Here is a 16,706-nt window from a genome sequence, read left to right on the forward strand (position 1 = left end):
GAGATATATTTGCTCTGTTCTGATCATACTTATCCTTGGGCCCACTGATTGAAGAACTTAAGAATCTATCGAAAGACATAGATGCTAGTCTTACCAGCTTGCTGAGTACGTCCCCTGGTTGGAGGACTGCGGGGTCCGTCACCGGCAGCGTTGAAGGGAGCCACACTGATCATGTATGTGGTGTAGCCAGTCAGGTTCTTTAGTTTCACCCCCCTCTCTGGCATGAAAAGTGTCCGCAGTCGCTCCGTCTCATTCTTACGCTGGAACTCCCAAAAGTAAATCTAGAAGGAATATCGCATGTACTTAAATGTTATTTAGTGTATATACAGCTGTTTCTGTCAGAAAAAAGCTAATATAGCTTCATAGAAACCTAGTTTTATTTCCAATGGCTCATTACATAGACAGTGCTTCCTTAGACTGAATTTTGAAGAATCTTCCTGATTCTACAAATAGTAAACTTTCAGTCACAATTTTCACAATGAAGGATGTGATTGTCACAACCATTTTGTTAGAAATAGTGAAATTAATGATCACAAAAAAGATTGAAATTTTGAGTTTCTGGCCCATTGATCAAGCATACCATTTGGGTGATTGTGGCAACCAGCAAAGGTCTTAATTATACATAAGAGTGAAAATCTAATGATTTTTCTTTATTACATCATTATGTAAAGCATAGCATACATAACTGGGGCAGTAAAACATCCTGTCAACACTTGACAGGATGGGAATCTGACCTTGTAGCCCTGGATGTCACCATTCTGTGCATTCAATGGTGGAGGGTCCCATGTAATGTCCAACTGAGTAGCTGTTGCTGACTGGATGGCAACATTCTGCGGTGAGGCTGTGGGGACTGTCGCAAAGAAAAAAAAAAAAAAAACAGTTACAAGTGAAAGTTTTATTGACATATAGATATACAAACAGGAATCAAGAACAAAGTATTTTAAATGTACTAACAGTATTTATTGAGGTATGTGCTTGTAAAATGACAAAATGTCTGAAAGGTTACTCAAATTATCTCCATCTTTTGGCATTTTTCTTAAATGTACACTTATTTCTCAAATAAAATGTGTTGCAGCTTCATGTACATGCATTCCAACACTCAACTGTACCCCAAATATACTCCTGACACATCAAAAGGGTTTGTACAATATCATACTAATCTGCAACTCACAAAAGTAACCAAAGAAGCACACATACCTGCCTCTCCAACAAATACCTCCTGGGGTGGGCTGCTTGGCCCCTCGCCCACAGCGTTGAACACACTCATGCGTATCTCATAGCGCTTGTGTTTACTTAGCTCTGCAGCAGAAGGAAACAATTTCACATGTAAGGTTATGAGGTAACAAACATTAGTTTGAACTATATGGGTAGCCATTTCTCCTTTTAACAGGTCAGTCTGATTGTACATTCACTGACAACTGGCCAAACAATTTAAAATAGTTCTGCAACATAGCAAAAGGTGGAGAGAGTGCAGCGGTGTGAATGTTTGAGTATGGATTAACTTTCTGACTGATAAAAAGCATTTGTATTAAGGCAAGGCTGCTGTCACCAGCCAAATATTTTAATTTAAATTAACACGTTTTTATTATGGTTACTGGAACCATAAAAAAATTCAATAGAAAATAAGATTTTGAATCATATTTATTTGCCAATTTTATCTGTGTATGATTCTGTTTTTATGGTGCCGTTTGTGTGATACAGAAACTTACTGTCCAGTTCGTACTGAGTGAGAGTTGGATCACTTAGATTCCGGATGGTGTAGGGGGCTGAGAGAAAAACAGAGGCAATTAAAAAAACAAAAAAACACTGGGCTTATCAAGAGGAACAGACATCACTGTTCAAAGTCCAGCGCTTTCCCTGTTGATTGGAGCAGTGCTGTTTTCATACAACCCACCCTAAACAGTCCCAGAGATCATGGCCATAAATTAGCCTGCGAATGACTCAACAAGAGTTAAATTACAGGCCGTGCTGCACAGAGTGGTGAAAACAGAGTGCCTCCTGAGTAAACCTAATAATAGCCGGTGGCTGATAACCACTGATCACAAGATGAAATGTTTTGCTGTGAAGTGTCAAGACCATTGGGGATATGTTGGCAACAGAATGGGCCTGTGTGACAGTTTTCCTCTAATGGAAATAATGGTGCTGCTGACATAGGAATAATCAGCCAAGACAGAGTTTTATAATTACGTGTTACTGGAGTAAAGTGTGGAAAGCGCACCTTTCTTTGAATGAATCTGTATTTAGAATTTCTCTCTGCTGCAGGTTCATAACCAGTCTTTATAAAATGCATTACAGACGGTCTTTTAAAAGAAAAAAAATCACACAATACATATCTTAATTCTAGGGTTTTAATGTACCAGGGTATAATAATGTGAACTTTTTTTAGAGGTAATTTTTTTTATAACCAGATTTTACCACATCAATAAATATTTGAAATAAAAAAGCAAAATGGAATGGCTGTGTGTTTGCTTAAAGATTTTATATTATTAAACAAATGCACTTGATAAGCTTAATAAGCTTTGGCATTTTACTTATTAAGACAGCGCTAAGGTATAAAGCAAACATTCACATTAGACAAGTATGTGTTACTGTCCACTAATATAGGAATGGTTAAAGGCAACCACTAAGCATTTTATGTACAAGTGTAAAGCTGCTCTTAGGGTGTGGAATTGAACTCACATTGGTTTGCTTAACAAGAAGATATTTTCACTATCACCAATATGTCAGCAAAGCTCAGGTTTGCAAAGTTAAATCTGAATGAACCACAAGAACCGTGGAACAATGCCCTTTGTTAATGAGATCCAAGTAAAGATGTTTCACACATATCGCACAAGACCATGTTTGACGGAAACCAAACACAACCAACCACAAACACCTCGTATCAACTGTCAAGTGTGTTTGTGAAGGTGTTATTGTTTATTCTTCTTTTGCATTAAAGAATCAATGTGCTGCAATGGACAAAGTTCAGAACTTGGTCTTTTTGAAATGCTGGGGTTGTAGCAAATCTCTGCAAAGCAGGAATTAAAAGCTCCTAAATACTCGGGCTACCATGCGTGTTCTGTGATCTGTTCAGACTGCACGCACACTACCTGTGGACAGTCGAGTTTTACTAGTCGAGCCTTCCGATTTCCTACATTTCTTGTGACAAATTCCTTAATTTCCCACAATCCACATTGATGCCAGAAAAATTGATGAGCTAGATGGGCACCTATTCCTGTTTCTTCTCTACGAGGGCAGTCACTGCACACCTGTTAGTGTGCCACATAGTGTCAGTCTAGCTGCTCCTTGCGACTGTTTGCGTCGACTCTCAACCTTAGCGGAGTGTCGCACTCAAAACAGCTGGATGTGAACACCGTTTCCCGAAACCAATTACACGGCTATGTGTGGACATGTCCAAAGCACATTTGTATTGAGTAGAGTACAGGTGGAGTATGTTTGGACCTTTAGAAACTGGGTGCATCTTTTTCCCATGTCTATATGGTGTACACATTAATCAATCTCTGCTATTGCATACTGTGTTAATAAATGTTTCTCCTCACCGTTTAGCTCAGCCCACGAGGATAGACTGTTGACTGTGTGAATGTAATTGCGGAGACGGTCATAAAGCAGTTCACGGTAGCGAATCCGAAATCCCAGTAAGATTCCATTGATCTTCTCCTCAGCAGGTGGCTTCGAGGAGAAAAATGAGATGTTGAATAAAAAGGAAAAAAACGGCATAAACATCTGATTTTAATGTGAAATATAACCTAATCATCATATGAGTTGTTTCTAAATAGACATTACTAAAAGGCTTTTCAGAAAAAAGAAAGATGGTAAAATCTTTGCCTCTAAGAGAGAGCACTTTTGCACATGTTAAGTGATGTAGAGAAACCCCCCTTGGCTGAACATGAGTCAACAGGCCCAGAGGGAAAGGAAGAGAGAAAAACAAGCAACTTTCTATCCTCATAAACTCTACAAGTGTTCATGAAAGTAAAACTGTCTTTGCGTGCCTCCTGTTTTCCTCTTTATGAGCTGTTAATTCAGGTATGAGTGCAGCGGGAGGGGTATTTTTATATTACAGAGTGCAGCGTCTTACTGACAAAGTCTGTATTTTGTAAGTACAGGGTTTGGACTCTCATGGTCTCTTATTAGAGGTAGCTTTCTCAGACTTTAATTGATTCTGCAGTCAGTAGAAGAAGGGGAAAAAATCCGTTCTGCTGTCTGCTCTTACCTGCCAGCGGATCAGCACCGACGTAGTTGTGTGCGGCGTGACAGAGAGGATTGTTGGTGCTTCGTCTGGCACTGAGGCAATAAAAGCGAGATAGATTAGCTAAATTGACTTGAAAATGTGCACTATTCAGCCAGCTAAATCTGTCCACAAGCTGAGGCATTCATGGAGAGTAAACACACTCGGGAGCCAACACAGGAGAAGCATTGACCGCTGAGTTACAAATAGTAGTGGGAAAAGATCCGGAGCGATACATTTCTTTAGCTGGCTGTAGCACAACACGGCTGGCTTTTGTTTAGCAGAGATTTAAAGACAGCTCGGGTCTCTTGAGGAATCACAGATGGTGCACGCATTAATCAATCTCTGCTATTGCTAGCAGGGCCCACATCATGACAAAGGACTAATTCATGCAAACATTGAGCAGTGAAACTGAAAGAGAACTCAGTCAATGTTTTGTGACTCGTGCTCTACTTGTCTAATGTATTTAAAAGAAGGCCATTTATAAGCAGTTATTTTTTTCCTGGTTTTCAAGAATGTATTTTTTTATATGACAAAGACTTAAAAAAACTATCCCTAAAAATCATGGAGAGTGAGCTATGAAGCATTATTTGAGACTTTAGAAATGTCTGCTTTTGTCATTGGAATGAAAGTGAAATACTGTTTTCAAATGCTGATTAATGTAAATCTAAGCACACCAAAACGACCATAAAAAATACATGTATCTGCCTTATTCAATCATGGAAGGTTGTCGGTTTGTTAGGCCTCCTAGCAATGGCTCTCAAAACTCATTTATTCTCATTTTCACCATCTCATGGGAAAAGTCGCTATATAAATCTTTTGTTGTCAGAATTCATATTTGAGAAGGAGACTTTGAGGTCACTGCTTTGGTGCTGGGTGGACCTTGTACCATGAATTTGACATTCCAAACAAATCATCACTCTTCCTCGGTTTTTAACTGACTTTTGAACTCATCTAGTTTACTTTAATCCTTTTTTTATTATTTCTCAATTTCAGACATACTTATTTGAGCTAAAAACTAAAACAAAGTTGAGAAGAGTAAGTTGCAAAAACTAGGGGATGTGTCTTAGAAGGAAACATTTATGAAATCTAAAGATGACTGATGTTTTTTTTTACTCTTTTCTGCCTTCACCTAAACGCAGCTTTATACTTTTAACATTCCCAAAATAATTAAAATATAATATAGAACCTTACCATCCTGTAGAGTTGTGATAGCTTCACTCTCCTCACTGTACTCACTGTCCCCAATGTCATTAGTAGCTTTTACTCTGAACTGGTAAGAAGTAAAAGGTTTTAACCTGAAAAAGAGAAGTAACATTAAGTTCCTCAATATTATTTTAAAAAATTATAATATTTTGAATTATCAACATTTCTTAGAGATGTTGCTAAGAAATAACTGTCTGAGAAACTAACCACAGACAGAAAACCAAAATTCAGGGAAAGACTTTACTCAGAAGCTTTCATCTGAGAATCAAACTCTACCTGGACACTTTGTAGGATGTAGCCTCGTGGCTGACGGAGGCAGAGTGCACCGTCCAGTTGTTCTCAGGCAGCTCTTTCTGCTGCACGGTGTAGTAACGCACCGGGGACAGCCCGTCACTTCCTGGCTTCCAGGAGAGCAGCACATGACGGGCCTGAACATCCTTCTGAGGCACAACGGGGCGGCTGGTGGGCTGTGGTCGAGCTGGAACAACCGGAGGCAGAAGGAAGGGGAAAGAAACTGAGTTGAAAAAATGTTAATCGGGGTGGGGAGCCCAGATGGACGACAGGAACAGGATGAATAATCAATAATTTAAATAAGGTTCTCTGTTCAGGCTTCTTTATTGGTGGTGCTAAACCACATTTAATGGTCAACCTGACTGATTTCTCTTTCACCAGTTTATTTGCAGACCATTTCCACACTGTCTTACCATCCTGTAGACAGTGCAGGATGTTAAATGTAGGAGGTTAAATGTAATTTGACCTTTATCAACCTTTAACCTCGCTTTTCCTATGTATACAATATATTAGCCTTCATGCATGGATAATTTTATTTAAAAGGGCTTTGGAATAAAATCTTGATTCAGATGCAGAGATCTTAAATAGGTTTATCTGTACCAATAGTTATAGTCATGCTATTGATTATACTCATACAAATACAATTGTTTCAATTTGGGGTGCAACAGTTTGTAGCACACATTTCTTTCTACTGAAAACTGTGTGAAATTAGCATTTCCACAAATTTCTTTGTAAATGGCTATGCTGACACTGGTCTTGATAAATCACAATGCACTGTGGCTTCCCAAATTATCTAATCATTTATTTAAACTTGATGCTGGACATCAAGTAACTCTGACTTGTACCTCTCCACTCTTCCTGCATGATCTGTGACCCGGAGTTACAATTGAAATGTAAAATTTACATTCATTTCATAAGTGACCACTGAAATGAATGGTCCAGTTAGCTCAGGAGTAACAATATTAGAATTTCACTCAAATACATTAATTTAATGGCATGTTGATTGGAAAATGGCAGACAGGAAATACAAGGTGATTGGTTGATCAATGTGCCAAAGAAATGCTTTCCCTTACACTAATAGGATGGATGTGAGTAGCAAATTTTAGATTTCCTAAATCGTTTACCAAGTATAACGATTCTGACAGAAATCGCAGAGTAAACAATTATCCACATGCCTTGAAGAAAAGAGATAAATGCAGCATCAGAGTACATCTAATAAATACCTGCAGCGCACAGACTCTCTTTTTAGTAAACACATCTGCTCAGTGGACTGCTGACTGAAAAATTAATGACTAGAAGTGGAGGGAAGGCTTAGAGCATCTTCCAGCAAGTCGAGACATGTATCCATGACTGCTCGGTAAGCATAACTGCATTTAACACAAATATTGCTGTTATTGCTTTAAAATTGGTCTCAGTCATTACAAATTCATCGAACTTGAACCCAGCTTATAGTTCACACTTACCTCTTTTCTCTGTGGTCACAACTAGGGCCTCGGCTGCATCACCCCAACCTTTCCTGGTTTGGGCTGTGATGCGAAATACATAGACAGATTCCGGTTTAAGGCTGGTCACGGTATACTGACGAGTGCTGGGGTTCAGGACGTCTACGGTGGCTGCGTTGCTGTTAGTGGAGTTCAGGTGGTAAGTGATCTGGTAGGCTAGAGAGGAAAAATGAACAAGTGAAGCTACAATAAATATAAGTTATTTCATTTTCACCATCTTCCCTTGCAATAATAACAAACTAAAATTTTGTCCCAGATGATATGATTCCATTTACATCTGCCCTTGCCTGCTGCTTTGCTTTGTAAGACCCACTGTGGATTTGAAACCAAATTACATACCAGATGTACAACAAATCACAGTTGCACAAGAAAATCCCCAACAAGTTTAGGAGGGAGCCAAGCTCCCCCTAAATGTTGAAACATGACAAAATTTAATTTCCCCTGTTGGACATTGCCATGTCAGTTTAGTCAACAATAGCATTAGAACAATATGTTGGGAGTCATTCAGAACTACATTTGTGCTCCGCTTTGCTTTCAGGTATGTAACCTAAAGTAAGTGCAGTTCTAAATTCAGTCATGGTTTTTATCATCCATCTACGTTTAGAAATAAAAAAAAAAATCTTGAGTGTTACTAACCAAGTATGATGCCATTGGGCTGTGCAGGTGACTGCCAAATTAGCCGGACAGAAGTGGTCCGTACTTCAGGAAAGAGGATTCCAACAGGAGGTCCTGGTACTGCAGGAAAACAGCAGGAAACAAAACCCATTTGGCTTCAGTTCAAAACTAATGTAAATGTATATATACTTCTTATGTCTCCTAGATATAATTGTTTATAATTCTCCACAGTGCTATCTAAGCATTCTTTGCAGATTTTGGCTACTCTTCAACCAACAAGTAACTGTGAACTTTGCACAAAATGTAGATACATTTTGGTTGTGCTTAATATTGTTTTGTTGAAACAATTCTGAGAAAAAATATGCCATTGGAAAGCTTGATTATGTCCCTTCAATTGTGCCAAATATGGAAGAAAATGCATTTACTGACTGACAGGTAAAGTTGGGGGGGTTGCTGAAACATGCTAAATAGCTTTTGGTAGAAGTATTGTGATAATGTGGGGCATCGTCTCTCTCTCACTTGAACAGCCAATATATCAACAATAAATGAAACATATTGTAGCTTGCCGTCAATCTGTTTAAATTTTTTTTTCTGTTTTTGCCCTAGAATATTATATAAAATACAAAAGATAATACAGACTGACCGAACAGGGTATTTTCGCCAGTAGACTCATTCCTAAAGATCTTTTAGCAGAAAAACTAGCATACAGTCAATGATTCCTCTCTCATGGCTTCGTAAAAAAATTCCAGATAATTTTCTACTACATAACGATTCATGTTCCAATAGCCTTTATATGTCATAGATAATCCTTTTAGGCTGGACACTCGTCCATCTGTCCACTCTTCACTTTTCTCAATTTAAAGCACATTGCTGTAATCCTCAGTATAAGGCAGTAAGACCGGATGTCCATGCATGCATTATCAGTAGATGCCAATGTACCCGTATGCAGGGAAATGTGGTGCTGGTGCCTCTCTCCAGTGGTGATTGGGTGGAAATAATGATCCTTGCACACAATTATACCTAAGGGCAATTTAGAGTGAGCCACTAATGCTTGTTTTTGGACTATGGGGGAATACAAAACTCCGAGCACAAACTCACAACCCAATTTGAATAACTGGCTTGTACGATGCGAGTGAATATGTACCATCATCCAAAGTCCTCTCCAGGATTGGCGGAGAGCTCGGTCGTCCATCTCCAATCCGAGTGAAAGCCAGAACCTGGATCTCATACAGCACGTATTTCCCCAAACCGGTCAGCTGGACACTGTGGGAGGCATTCCCTTCCACCATCCAGAAACGGACAGCACTGTCAGAATCCTTCTCTTTATACATCACCTGATGCAAGGAAGGAAACCAGGAGCACAAGTTCAGAGGGAAGTGAATTTGCAAATTAGTGAAGACAAACTGACACTGTGCTGCTTTGCACCCTGCACAGAAAAGATGACATTTCTGCAAGCTAATTAGAGATTGTCTGGTCTTTCAGCAAATAAATAATTGGAGAGGTGCTCTTAAACATTAAAGCAGAAAAATACCTTATAGCCAAGAATGAGGCCGTTCCTGTCAGGCTCAGGAACTTCAATCCAACGCACTAGGATACTGCTGGAGGTGGTGGCAAAGGCGGATACGTTGGTGGGTCCACATGAAGGGACTGGAAAATAAAGAATGTGGGAGGTCAAAATCACAAGAGCTAATCAGTGTATTTACATTGCTGCAGTTTCATAAAAGAAGACATTTAAGTGTTTACATTTCCTTCCCAAAACGTTTTTAGCTAAGTTTCCACTCATCTGCAGACATAACAGCTAATTTGAAAAGATTTGTTGGAAAAAATGTGTTTTCTATATTTAAAGTCATATGTTTCCCATTATCCACATTCCCTCCATTCTACTCTACCCAGCATCTGCTACATTACAAGAAAGCAGAAGTGAGGAGCGGAAAGGCATTGTCTGAGCCTAAACTGAGGTGTGGTATATAAAAAGAGTCTGAGTGTGTCTGCTAATGAATTAAACATATGGCAGAGTGTGAACCATTGCTCCATACCTCTAATTTGACTACTAATGAAGATACCCTGAACAGATGCTCAAAATGCAGTTATGCAAAAGTTATAAAGGGGATTTTGTTTTTTCTTCTAGCAAAGTTGGAGCTAACAGGATATCTGTCTTTCTGCACTGAGGCATTCTTCACACACATTTTTCTTCTTTTAAAAGATTGGCAAGGTCACTCACCAGATTCCCTTGTCCTGCCTCTGACCGGCTGGCTCCACGGTCCAAACCCGATGCCATTGACACCCTGGACCCTAACTTCATACTCTGTCCACTCCTCCAGGTCTTCAATGGTGAATTCCCTTTCCAGGCGGTCAGTGACGATGTGGGTCAGACCACGGCCCTGTGAGCCAACGCGGTAGTACTGAACCCTGTAGCCCACTTGCTCTGCGTTCCCATTGTATTCCCATTCAGGCAGAGGCTGCATTGCATAAATATGAAAAACAAAAGTGACAGTGTTTTCTAGACATAATTTATCAGAACCATTGTGAGGATCAAGGAGAACACCAGTAAGGTCACGCATACAAATGTAAAAAAGTTTAAATTCTTATAAATGCTTAAAAGTTTAAGCTATAAACTTTTAAATGTAACAATTTTGAATTATTTCTAATATTTATACAATGAACACTACTACAAAATGCTGATTTTTTTTTCACTTTAAGATTATGCTTCTATCAGAAAAAGAAGAAATGATTTAAGACTTGTTTAAATACATGTTCCCCCGTGGTGCTATACAGTAAGTGTTGTCCATGTCACTTACCATCCATCGCAACCAGAGGCTGGTCTCGCTGGCTGTGCGAAGCGTGACATTGGCGGGGGCCATGTCTGGAGGAGCTGGCAGAGTCTGAATCTTTCTGGAAGACTGGCTTGGAGGACTACTTCCCACTATGTTTACTTGGCGCATCCGGAATCTAACATTTAGAAACATTGCGGGATCATTCTGAAAAATGCCTGACCAACCATTTCTATGCAGCTTGCATGTTTTAACATGAGATTTTATGCTTCTCAAGAGAGATCAAAGCCTTTGAATTTAAACACCGTATAAATATGGTGAGAGGAAACTTATCTGTGTTAATGCCTGATTGTGCGACAGAATAATGTGCTGTGTCCATGATGAAATGTAAACTGGCAGTAGTTATTAGAATGAAAAAAGCTACAGTTCCTATTGATCTTAAGGGACTGGCTCATTTAATTTGGTGAACAAAACGCGATCAGGGAAAACAAACAGACCGAATAAAAATAAGCATTATAAGCACAGTGAAAAATAACCAAATAGATCTTGCATTCAATTTAAAGACAAAGAAATTAAGATGAGCTCCAGGGATAAAAGAAAATTAGCTGAGCTCAAGGAGAACACGTGCACTTTAATTAGCAATTTTGTCACATTTTTGCACAATCTTAATTGGAAGAGAGCATGATGAAGAGATGCATCATTCCAAACATCTTTTTTTTTTCCTCTATAATAATACCAACTGCTCAGATAGCAGTAACAACTGAAAGAAAGGACAGCACAGTAGGTAGCAGGGTTGCTACTGAATTATTATGAAAACATGAATATTTTTTTAAAACTCAAAACTTCTGTGTAAAAGCATTCATCCTTGCACCCAAACATCACTTTTCATTTATGAAACTTGCTATAGATATGTCACATTTCTATCGTGAGCTTTTTTATTTTTATTTTATAGCTTAAAATGGACTGATTGCTCTAAAAATTTTAGACAATTATGTCATTTCTCAGTAAAGAATTGTTTTTTAAACCTGTTATAAAGGCAAATACTCACTGAGCACTTACTCTAGCAAGTAGAAACATTCAATACCCATCAGGATTTAAAAGAGGAGGGAAAAGAGGAGAGATTCAGCAGATTAGTGGAAAGAAAAGAACATGGAGAAAACGTGTAATGGATAGCAATGCAACATCTGCAAACCATCTGGCATCTGTCTGATGGTCTGGCCACACACTGTCTCTAATGACAGAGGGCCTGTAGTGTATATTGAATTGGTCTGGTGATTGTGACAGGGTATAAAGTCAGCTAAACAGTTTGAGTTACATTTTTTTTACAGCACAGATGGACAATCACCCATCAAATGCAGTCACAGGCTTCATGGAGGACGACATGAAGTCAGAGTAACTTTGTGTAATTTCACAACCAGATCTCAACCAAACCAGTGTGTTTGGCTTTGATGCAGAATGATGACATTTTTAGACAAAGACAATGAAGCAAATTTAAACTCTTCTTGTGCAGGGGTGAAAAATAATGAAATTAATTTTTAGGTGATTTTAATGTCCTCCATATTTCAACAAACCTCTTTCTTTGGAAATGCAACAGTCAAAACAGAGAATAATTGGGCTTGTGTCATCATTGTAAAGCCCTGCAAATCTATAGTTTATTCTATTTTATTGAAGCACTTCGTTTAATGTGCAATGAAGAAAAGCTGCACCTCCACCTTATTCTTTTTTGGCATCAGCTCATTACATACGTTTCCTGACTCTTTGACCATTCTCCTTATCAAAAATGATAGACTTTATTTAAAGTGTTGGTTTTCTGGCACTGACACAGCTTCTAAATATGGTCCATAAATTTTAATAGGGTTGAGGTCAAAGCTATTCCCGAAGCTGAACATAGCCTACTTTATCCATTGCAGCCACCCTTGGGAAGTGTTTGGGATTATTCTCCAGTTGGAACACCTGGACCACATCGTGCCCCAGTTTAAACAACCCAGTTGATGATATGTGGAGAAGTTGAAGAATTTGGAGGAACTCTTTCTTCATTATTTGATGCGATGCAACCACCTGCAGTGAAAACGTCCCACAGCATGTTGCTGTCCCCACCACGCTGACCCATGGTACTGTGTGGGCTTTTTCAAATTTCAGTAAAGTTGGAGGGTGTCGACTTTTGATCAGAGGTTTTTATAGTTATCAGCGTCTCAGTTCTTTCTGAGTGAACAGTGACCATGGTGTTAAATAATTTTCCAGTTTGGAGTAGGCATGAACTTTGGTTGTTCTTGGACTGTTCCTCAAAACTGGCCAATTTCTATTTGTCTGGGAGTGACAGTTTGGGTCATATATATTTGAAACTTAGCACCCGGGGGTGTCAGTCTGAATTGTGGTCCCAGATATGACTGTGTGTGTGTTTATTTTGTTTTTGTGTTCCCTAGCTCATGCCTGCTTTCAGATAAAAACTGGCACCAGATCAGGATTCTAGGATAGCAAAGTAAGTCAAGGTGAAATGTCGTGTGTTACCTGTAAAGAGTGTACGGATTGAGACCCGGCACCTCCAAAGAGCGAGCCTCAGGTTCATTTGACACCTGATGAACTGTCACCCACTCCTCATTTTCTCCTACCATCCCAACCTGCAAAGAAGACAGCAGAGGAATGGTGAGTGATCTCTGAAAGTCTCCGACAGTCCACCAGATATCCAGTGCCTTGCTAAAGTATCCATAGCACTCATACATTTCCACAAAACTTTGTCATATTACTGACAAAGTAATATGACACTGATTTGTCATATCAGTCACTGATTTGTTGAATCATTTTTTGACTGTATTTAAAGTTGATCATCTTTTTGGTCATATCTTCACCAGCTGCACACATGTAGATGTTGAAATAGTGGCCTGTTCTTTATAAAATTGCTCAAGCTCAGTCGGAATGGAAAGGGAACATTTAAAATGTACATTTCGAATTTAGATGAATTTATGTTTGAACTTTGGTCCATCACTAAGCCATTAATTAAACCATCTCATTGCAGCTCTGGCTGTGTGTTTATATATTGTATATATTTATATGTCCTATAATACACACACACACACACACACACACACACACACACACACACACACACACACACACACACACACACACACACACACACATATATATATATATATATATATATATATATATAATATATATATATATATATATATATATTTTTTTTTTTGTCAAAAAGCTCAGTATGGGTCTAATATGATGAGAAAACCTGCTATATGTTTGTTCTGTCCTTTATGTGGCTTGAGCCAAACTATACACATTTTCTTATGATCCAATTTTTGTGAAGAAAAACCAGGATTGTCAGGTTTGATTTTTCCATTTTCAGGTAACGGGGCATTTTGTCATAACTCTGCGATAAAATTACACTTAGACCTCTGAAGCCTTTACATAACAGCTGTATTGACAGGTCAATGTCAATGTCAACTTAATTTGCATAGCACATTTAAAATCATTCTCAGCCAGACACAACATGTATTAGCAAGATACCAAAGAAAGAAACACAAATAAAATATATAGAAAATCTCTACAACTATTTAGGAGAATGATTCAAACTCATCTCGTATAAAAGGTCAAAGGAAAAAGTTCATCTTTACTGGACTTTTAAAGATCTTTACTGACTGAGCACTGGATATCTGTAGGATGTTACAAGCAACTGTAAATGTCTGGTTGCTTGTGTTTTTTGCACCTTCTACTGCCCTGCTGAGTCCAGATGTATTAAGATTAAATTATAGATGTGAACTCTATTACTTAATAACACTAAGGAAGTTGTTTGACTTGATTTTATTTTTAAAAATCACACGAGAGAGGTTCAATGAAAATCATAACATTTTTTGTCAGATTTCCACCAACTTCAAAATTATTAGCAACTGTGTGTCGGTCCATCAAATAAATCTCAAAAAGATATGCTGAAGTCTGTGTTTGTTGCATAAAAAATAAATAAATTGATGCAGAAGGTGAAAACATTTTACTAAGGCACTGTATATACTTGGGAAAAGATAATCACGCATGACGGTTGTGTTTTTGAGGGTTTATTCTTGATTCACAGTTTTAAGCTTGTCTCACCTGGGCTTCTACCAGCCAGCGGGAAATGGATGTTTTTCCATCATAGCCGGGTTTGAACTGCAGGTTCACTGAACGTGGACCGATGTTGGTTATTGCAATGTTGGTGGGAGGTCCAGGAAGCTCTGTAAGAAAGCAAAGACAATAAAAAACAGAGAGAAAAAAAATCCCTTTTCATAAATTGTTCTTTGTTGACTTTCATATTAGGTGGTTCTTATTAGCAAAATTCATCAACCGCACTGCCCTCTTGTGGGGGTACAAATACTGAACACAAGTGGATTTGTCAGCCATTATTCTTATTTTTATTTATTTTACACCCCCCCCCAAATTCAGCTAAGACATTAAAGTCAAATTAGATTCGTAACAGTGTTTTATACACACCATACGGACAGAGACAAAGCTATAAAAGCCAATTACACGGGAGAGACGTGGAGACTTCATTCAATCTGATAGCATGATTGTTTACACTTGAGTTGAATAAACAATACAAATGGATTATTGACGGGTAATCCGGGAACGGAAAACAAATCTGGAAAGATAACTTTTGTGTGCGTCCATGTCAAAAGTTTTGATTCCGTGTCTCTCTAGTAAAACTTAAACTCTTTTCTCATGCCTTGTTTTTTTTTCCTCTAGACAAATAAAAATTAACCATTCTGTATTGAAATTCCAAAGCAGAATATAGCTTCCATGATTCCTAGGGAAAGGCATTAACATCAAACAGTGGTATATAGAAGTACCCTCATATTAAAAAGAAGATATGATCACTCCCCTTGGCATACTTAACATATTTTCCCCCTAAGATTGCTCAAATGCGAGTATATTTACTCTCGATGAAACACAGATTATATGTCTTGTGGTAAAATCACCACCTTGAAAATTATTTGCATGACAAATTATTGAGGTTGCTTTTAGCTCAATCGTTATGGTACAGTTGCAGGCACATAGGCGTTTTCTTTATGCACATACAATGGGGGTAATTGCCATTCTGGGGACTATAACTGCTGCACCGAAGTCTGCTCTCAATATAACAGCCTGTCATTTCCCAGATTTCACAGATGTATGGCGTCTGAATGCAGCTCCAGTAATTGCCACTGGCATTGTGCTCCTGTTTCAAGAGTTTGCAAATATGAAACCATTAAAGACTGTAATTGCCCCTAATCCTCCCATGAGAGCCAATATTTTGTGTGGGTGACAGATGTGTGTGTGTGTATTTATATATATTAGACACACAGACATATATATATATATATATATATATATATATTATATATATATATATATATATATATATATATATATATATATATAATATAAAATAGTTTATACTCTTTGTTTCTGTCCCAAATGTTGTGACAGGAATCAGAATTTATTGTGTCTGGTTGCAGTCGAAACATGGACCTCTTTCACCTGATGCAGTACGAAGCAGTAAATCTGAACCAAAAGGAAGTGTTGGGGAAACTTTCCAAGCTGTTTGTTGATTACAATGAGCAAGCCTACAATTCTGCCCTGTAGATTAGTTGAGCTTGGTTGAAATTTGTGATTGGACATGCAAGAACAAACTGCTCAAGAGCAGAGAAATGGGCAAAAAGGTAGTTACTCAGTTTTATTTTGCATTGTGTTTTTTTTCCCCCGCCTACAGCTTTTATTTATGAGTAACAAATAAGTCATGTCCTCGTTTTTATAACAGGTCATTGTCAGTATGGGTACACCTTGGAGTCTATAAATGCAACCATTCAATCTCAACGAAAGGACTCTCTCCAAATATTGAAAATTAAAGACTGATGGAAACTGATTCACTGAGGTCTGTTTTACAAACCAGCAATGAGAGGACACTTTAAAGACAAGTCAGTAAAATGTGCCATAAAGTTTCTGCAAAACCAACAAAAAAACATTATTATTTTTTTCTATTAAAATAATGAAATCCAATAATAAAGGGAATAGTTAAAGTAAAGAAATGTGTGCTGTGGGATATAGATAAACCGAAAAGCCCAACTTTACTGT

The 16,706-nt window shown here is 38.2% G+C and overlaps 1 protein-coding gene across 1 annotated transcript in view; it reads right to left on the bottom strand.

The window, feature by feature from the left end:
• The window catches only part of sdk2b (sidekick cell adhesion molecule 2b), a 287,137-nt gene that overhangs the window by 26,429 nt on the left and 244,002 nt on the right, over nt 1–16,706 (bottom strand). Inside the window, exons 22-37 of the mRNA XM_055042498.1 lie at nt 14,709–14,830; nt 13,119–13,228; nt 10,638–10,788; nt 10,061–10,298; nt 9,371–9,486; nt 8,984–9,173; nt 7,861–7,959; nt 7,186–7,380; nt 5,708–5,909; nt 5,420–5,523; nt 4,211–4,281; nt 3,540–3,669; nt 1,710–1,766; nt 1,198–1,299; nt 735–850; nt 95–281 (exon numbers count right to left, since the gene is read on the bottom strand). Coding sequence (XP_054898473.1) covers nt 95–281; nt 735–850; nt 1,198–1,299; nt 1,710–1,766; nt 3,540–3,669; nt 4,211–4,281; nt 5,420–5,523; nt 5,708–5,909; nt 7,186–7,380; nt 7,861–7,959; nt 8,984–9,173; nt 9,371–9,486; nt 10,061–10,298; nt 10,638–10,788; nt 13,119–13,228; nt 14,709–14,830 — 2,190 coding nt within the window. The remainder of the gene's footprint in view (nt 1–94; nt 282–734; nt 851–1,197; nt 1,300–1,709; nt 1,767–3,539; nt 3,670–4,210; nt 4,282–5,419; nt 5,524–5,707; nt 5,910–7,185; nt 7,381–7,860; nt 7,960–8,983; nt 9,174–9,370; nt 9,487–10,060; nt 10,299–10,637; nt 10,789–13,118; nt 13,229–14,708; nt 14,831–16,706) is intronic.

Source organism: Poeciliopsis prolifica, unplaced genomic scaffold (assembly GCF_027474105.1).
Source record: "Poeciliopsis prolifica strain line A6 unplaced genomic scaffold, Auburn_PproV2 SCAFFOLD018, whole genome shotgun sequence".
NCBI classification, from domain to species: domain Eukaryota; kingdom Metazoa; phylum Chordata; class Actinopteri; order Cyprinodontiformes; family Poeciliidae; genus Poeciliopsis; species Poeciliopsis prolifica.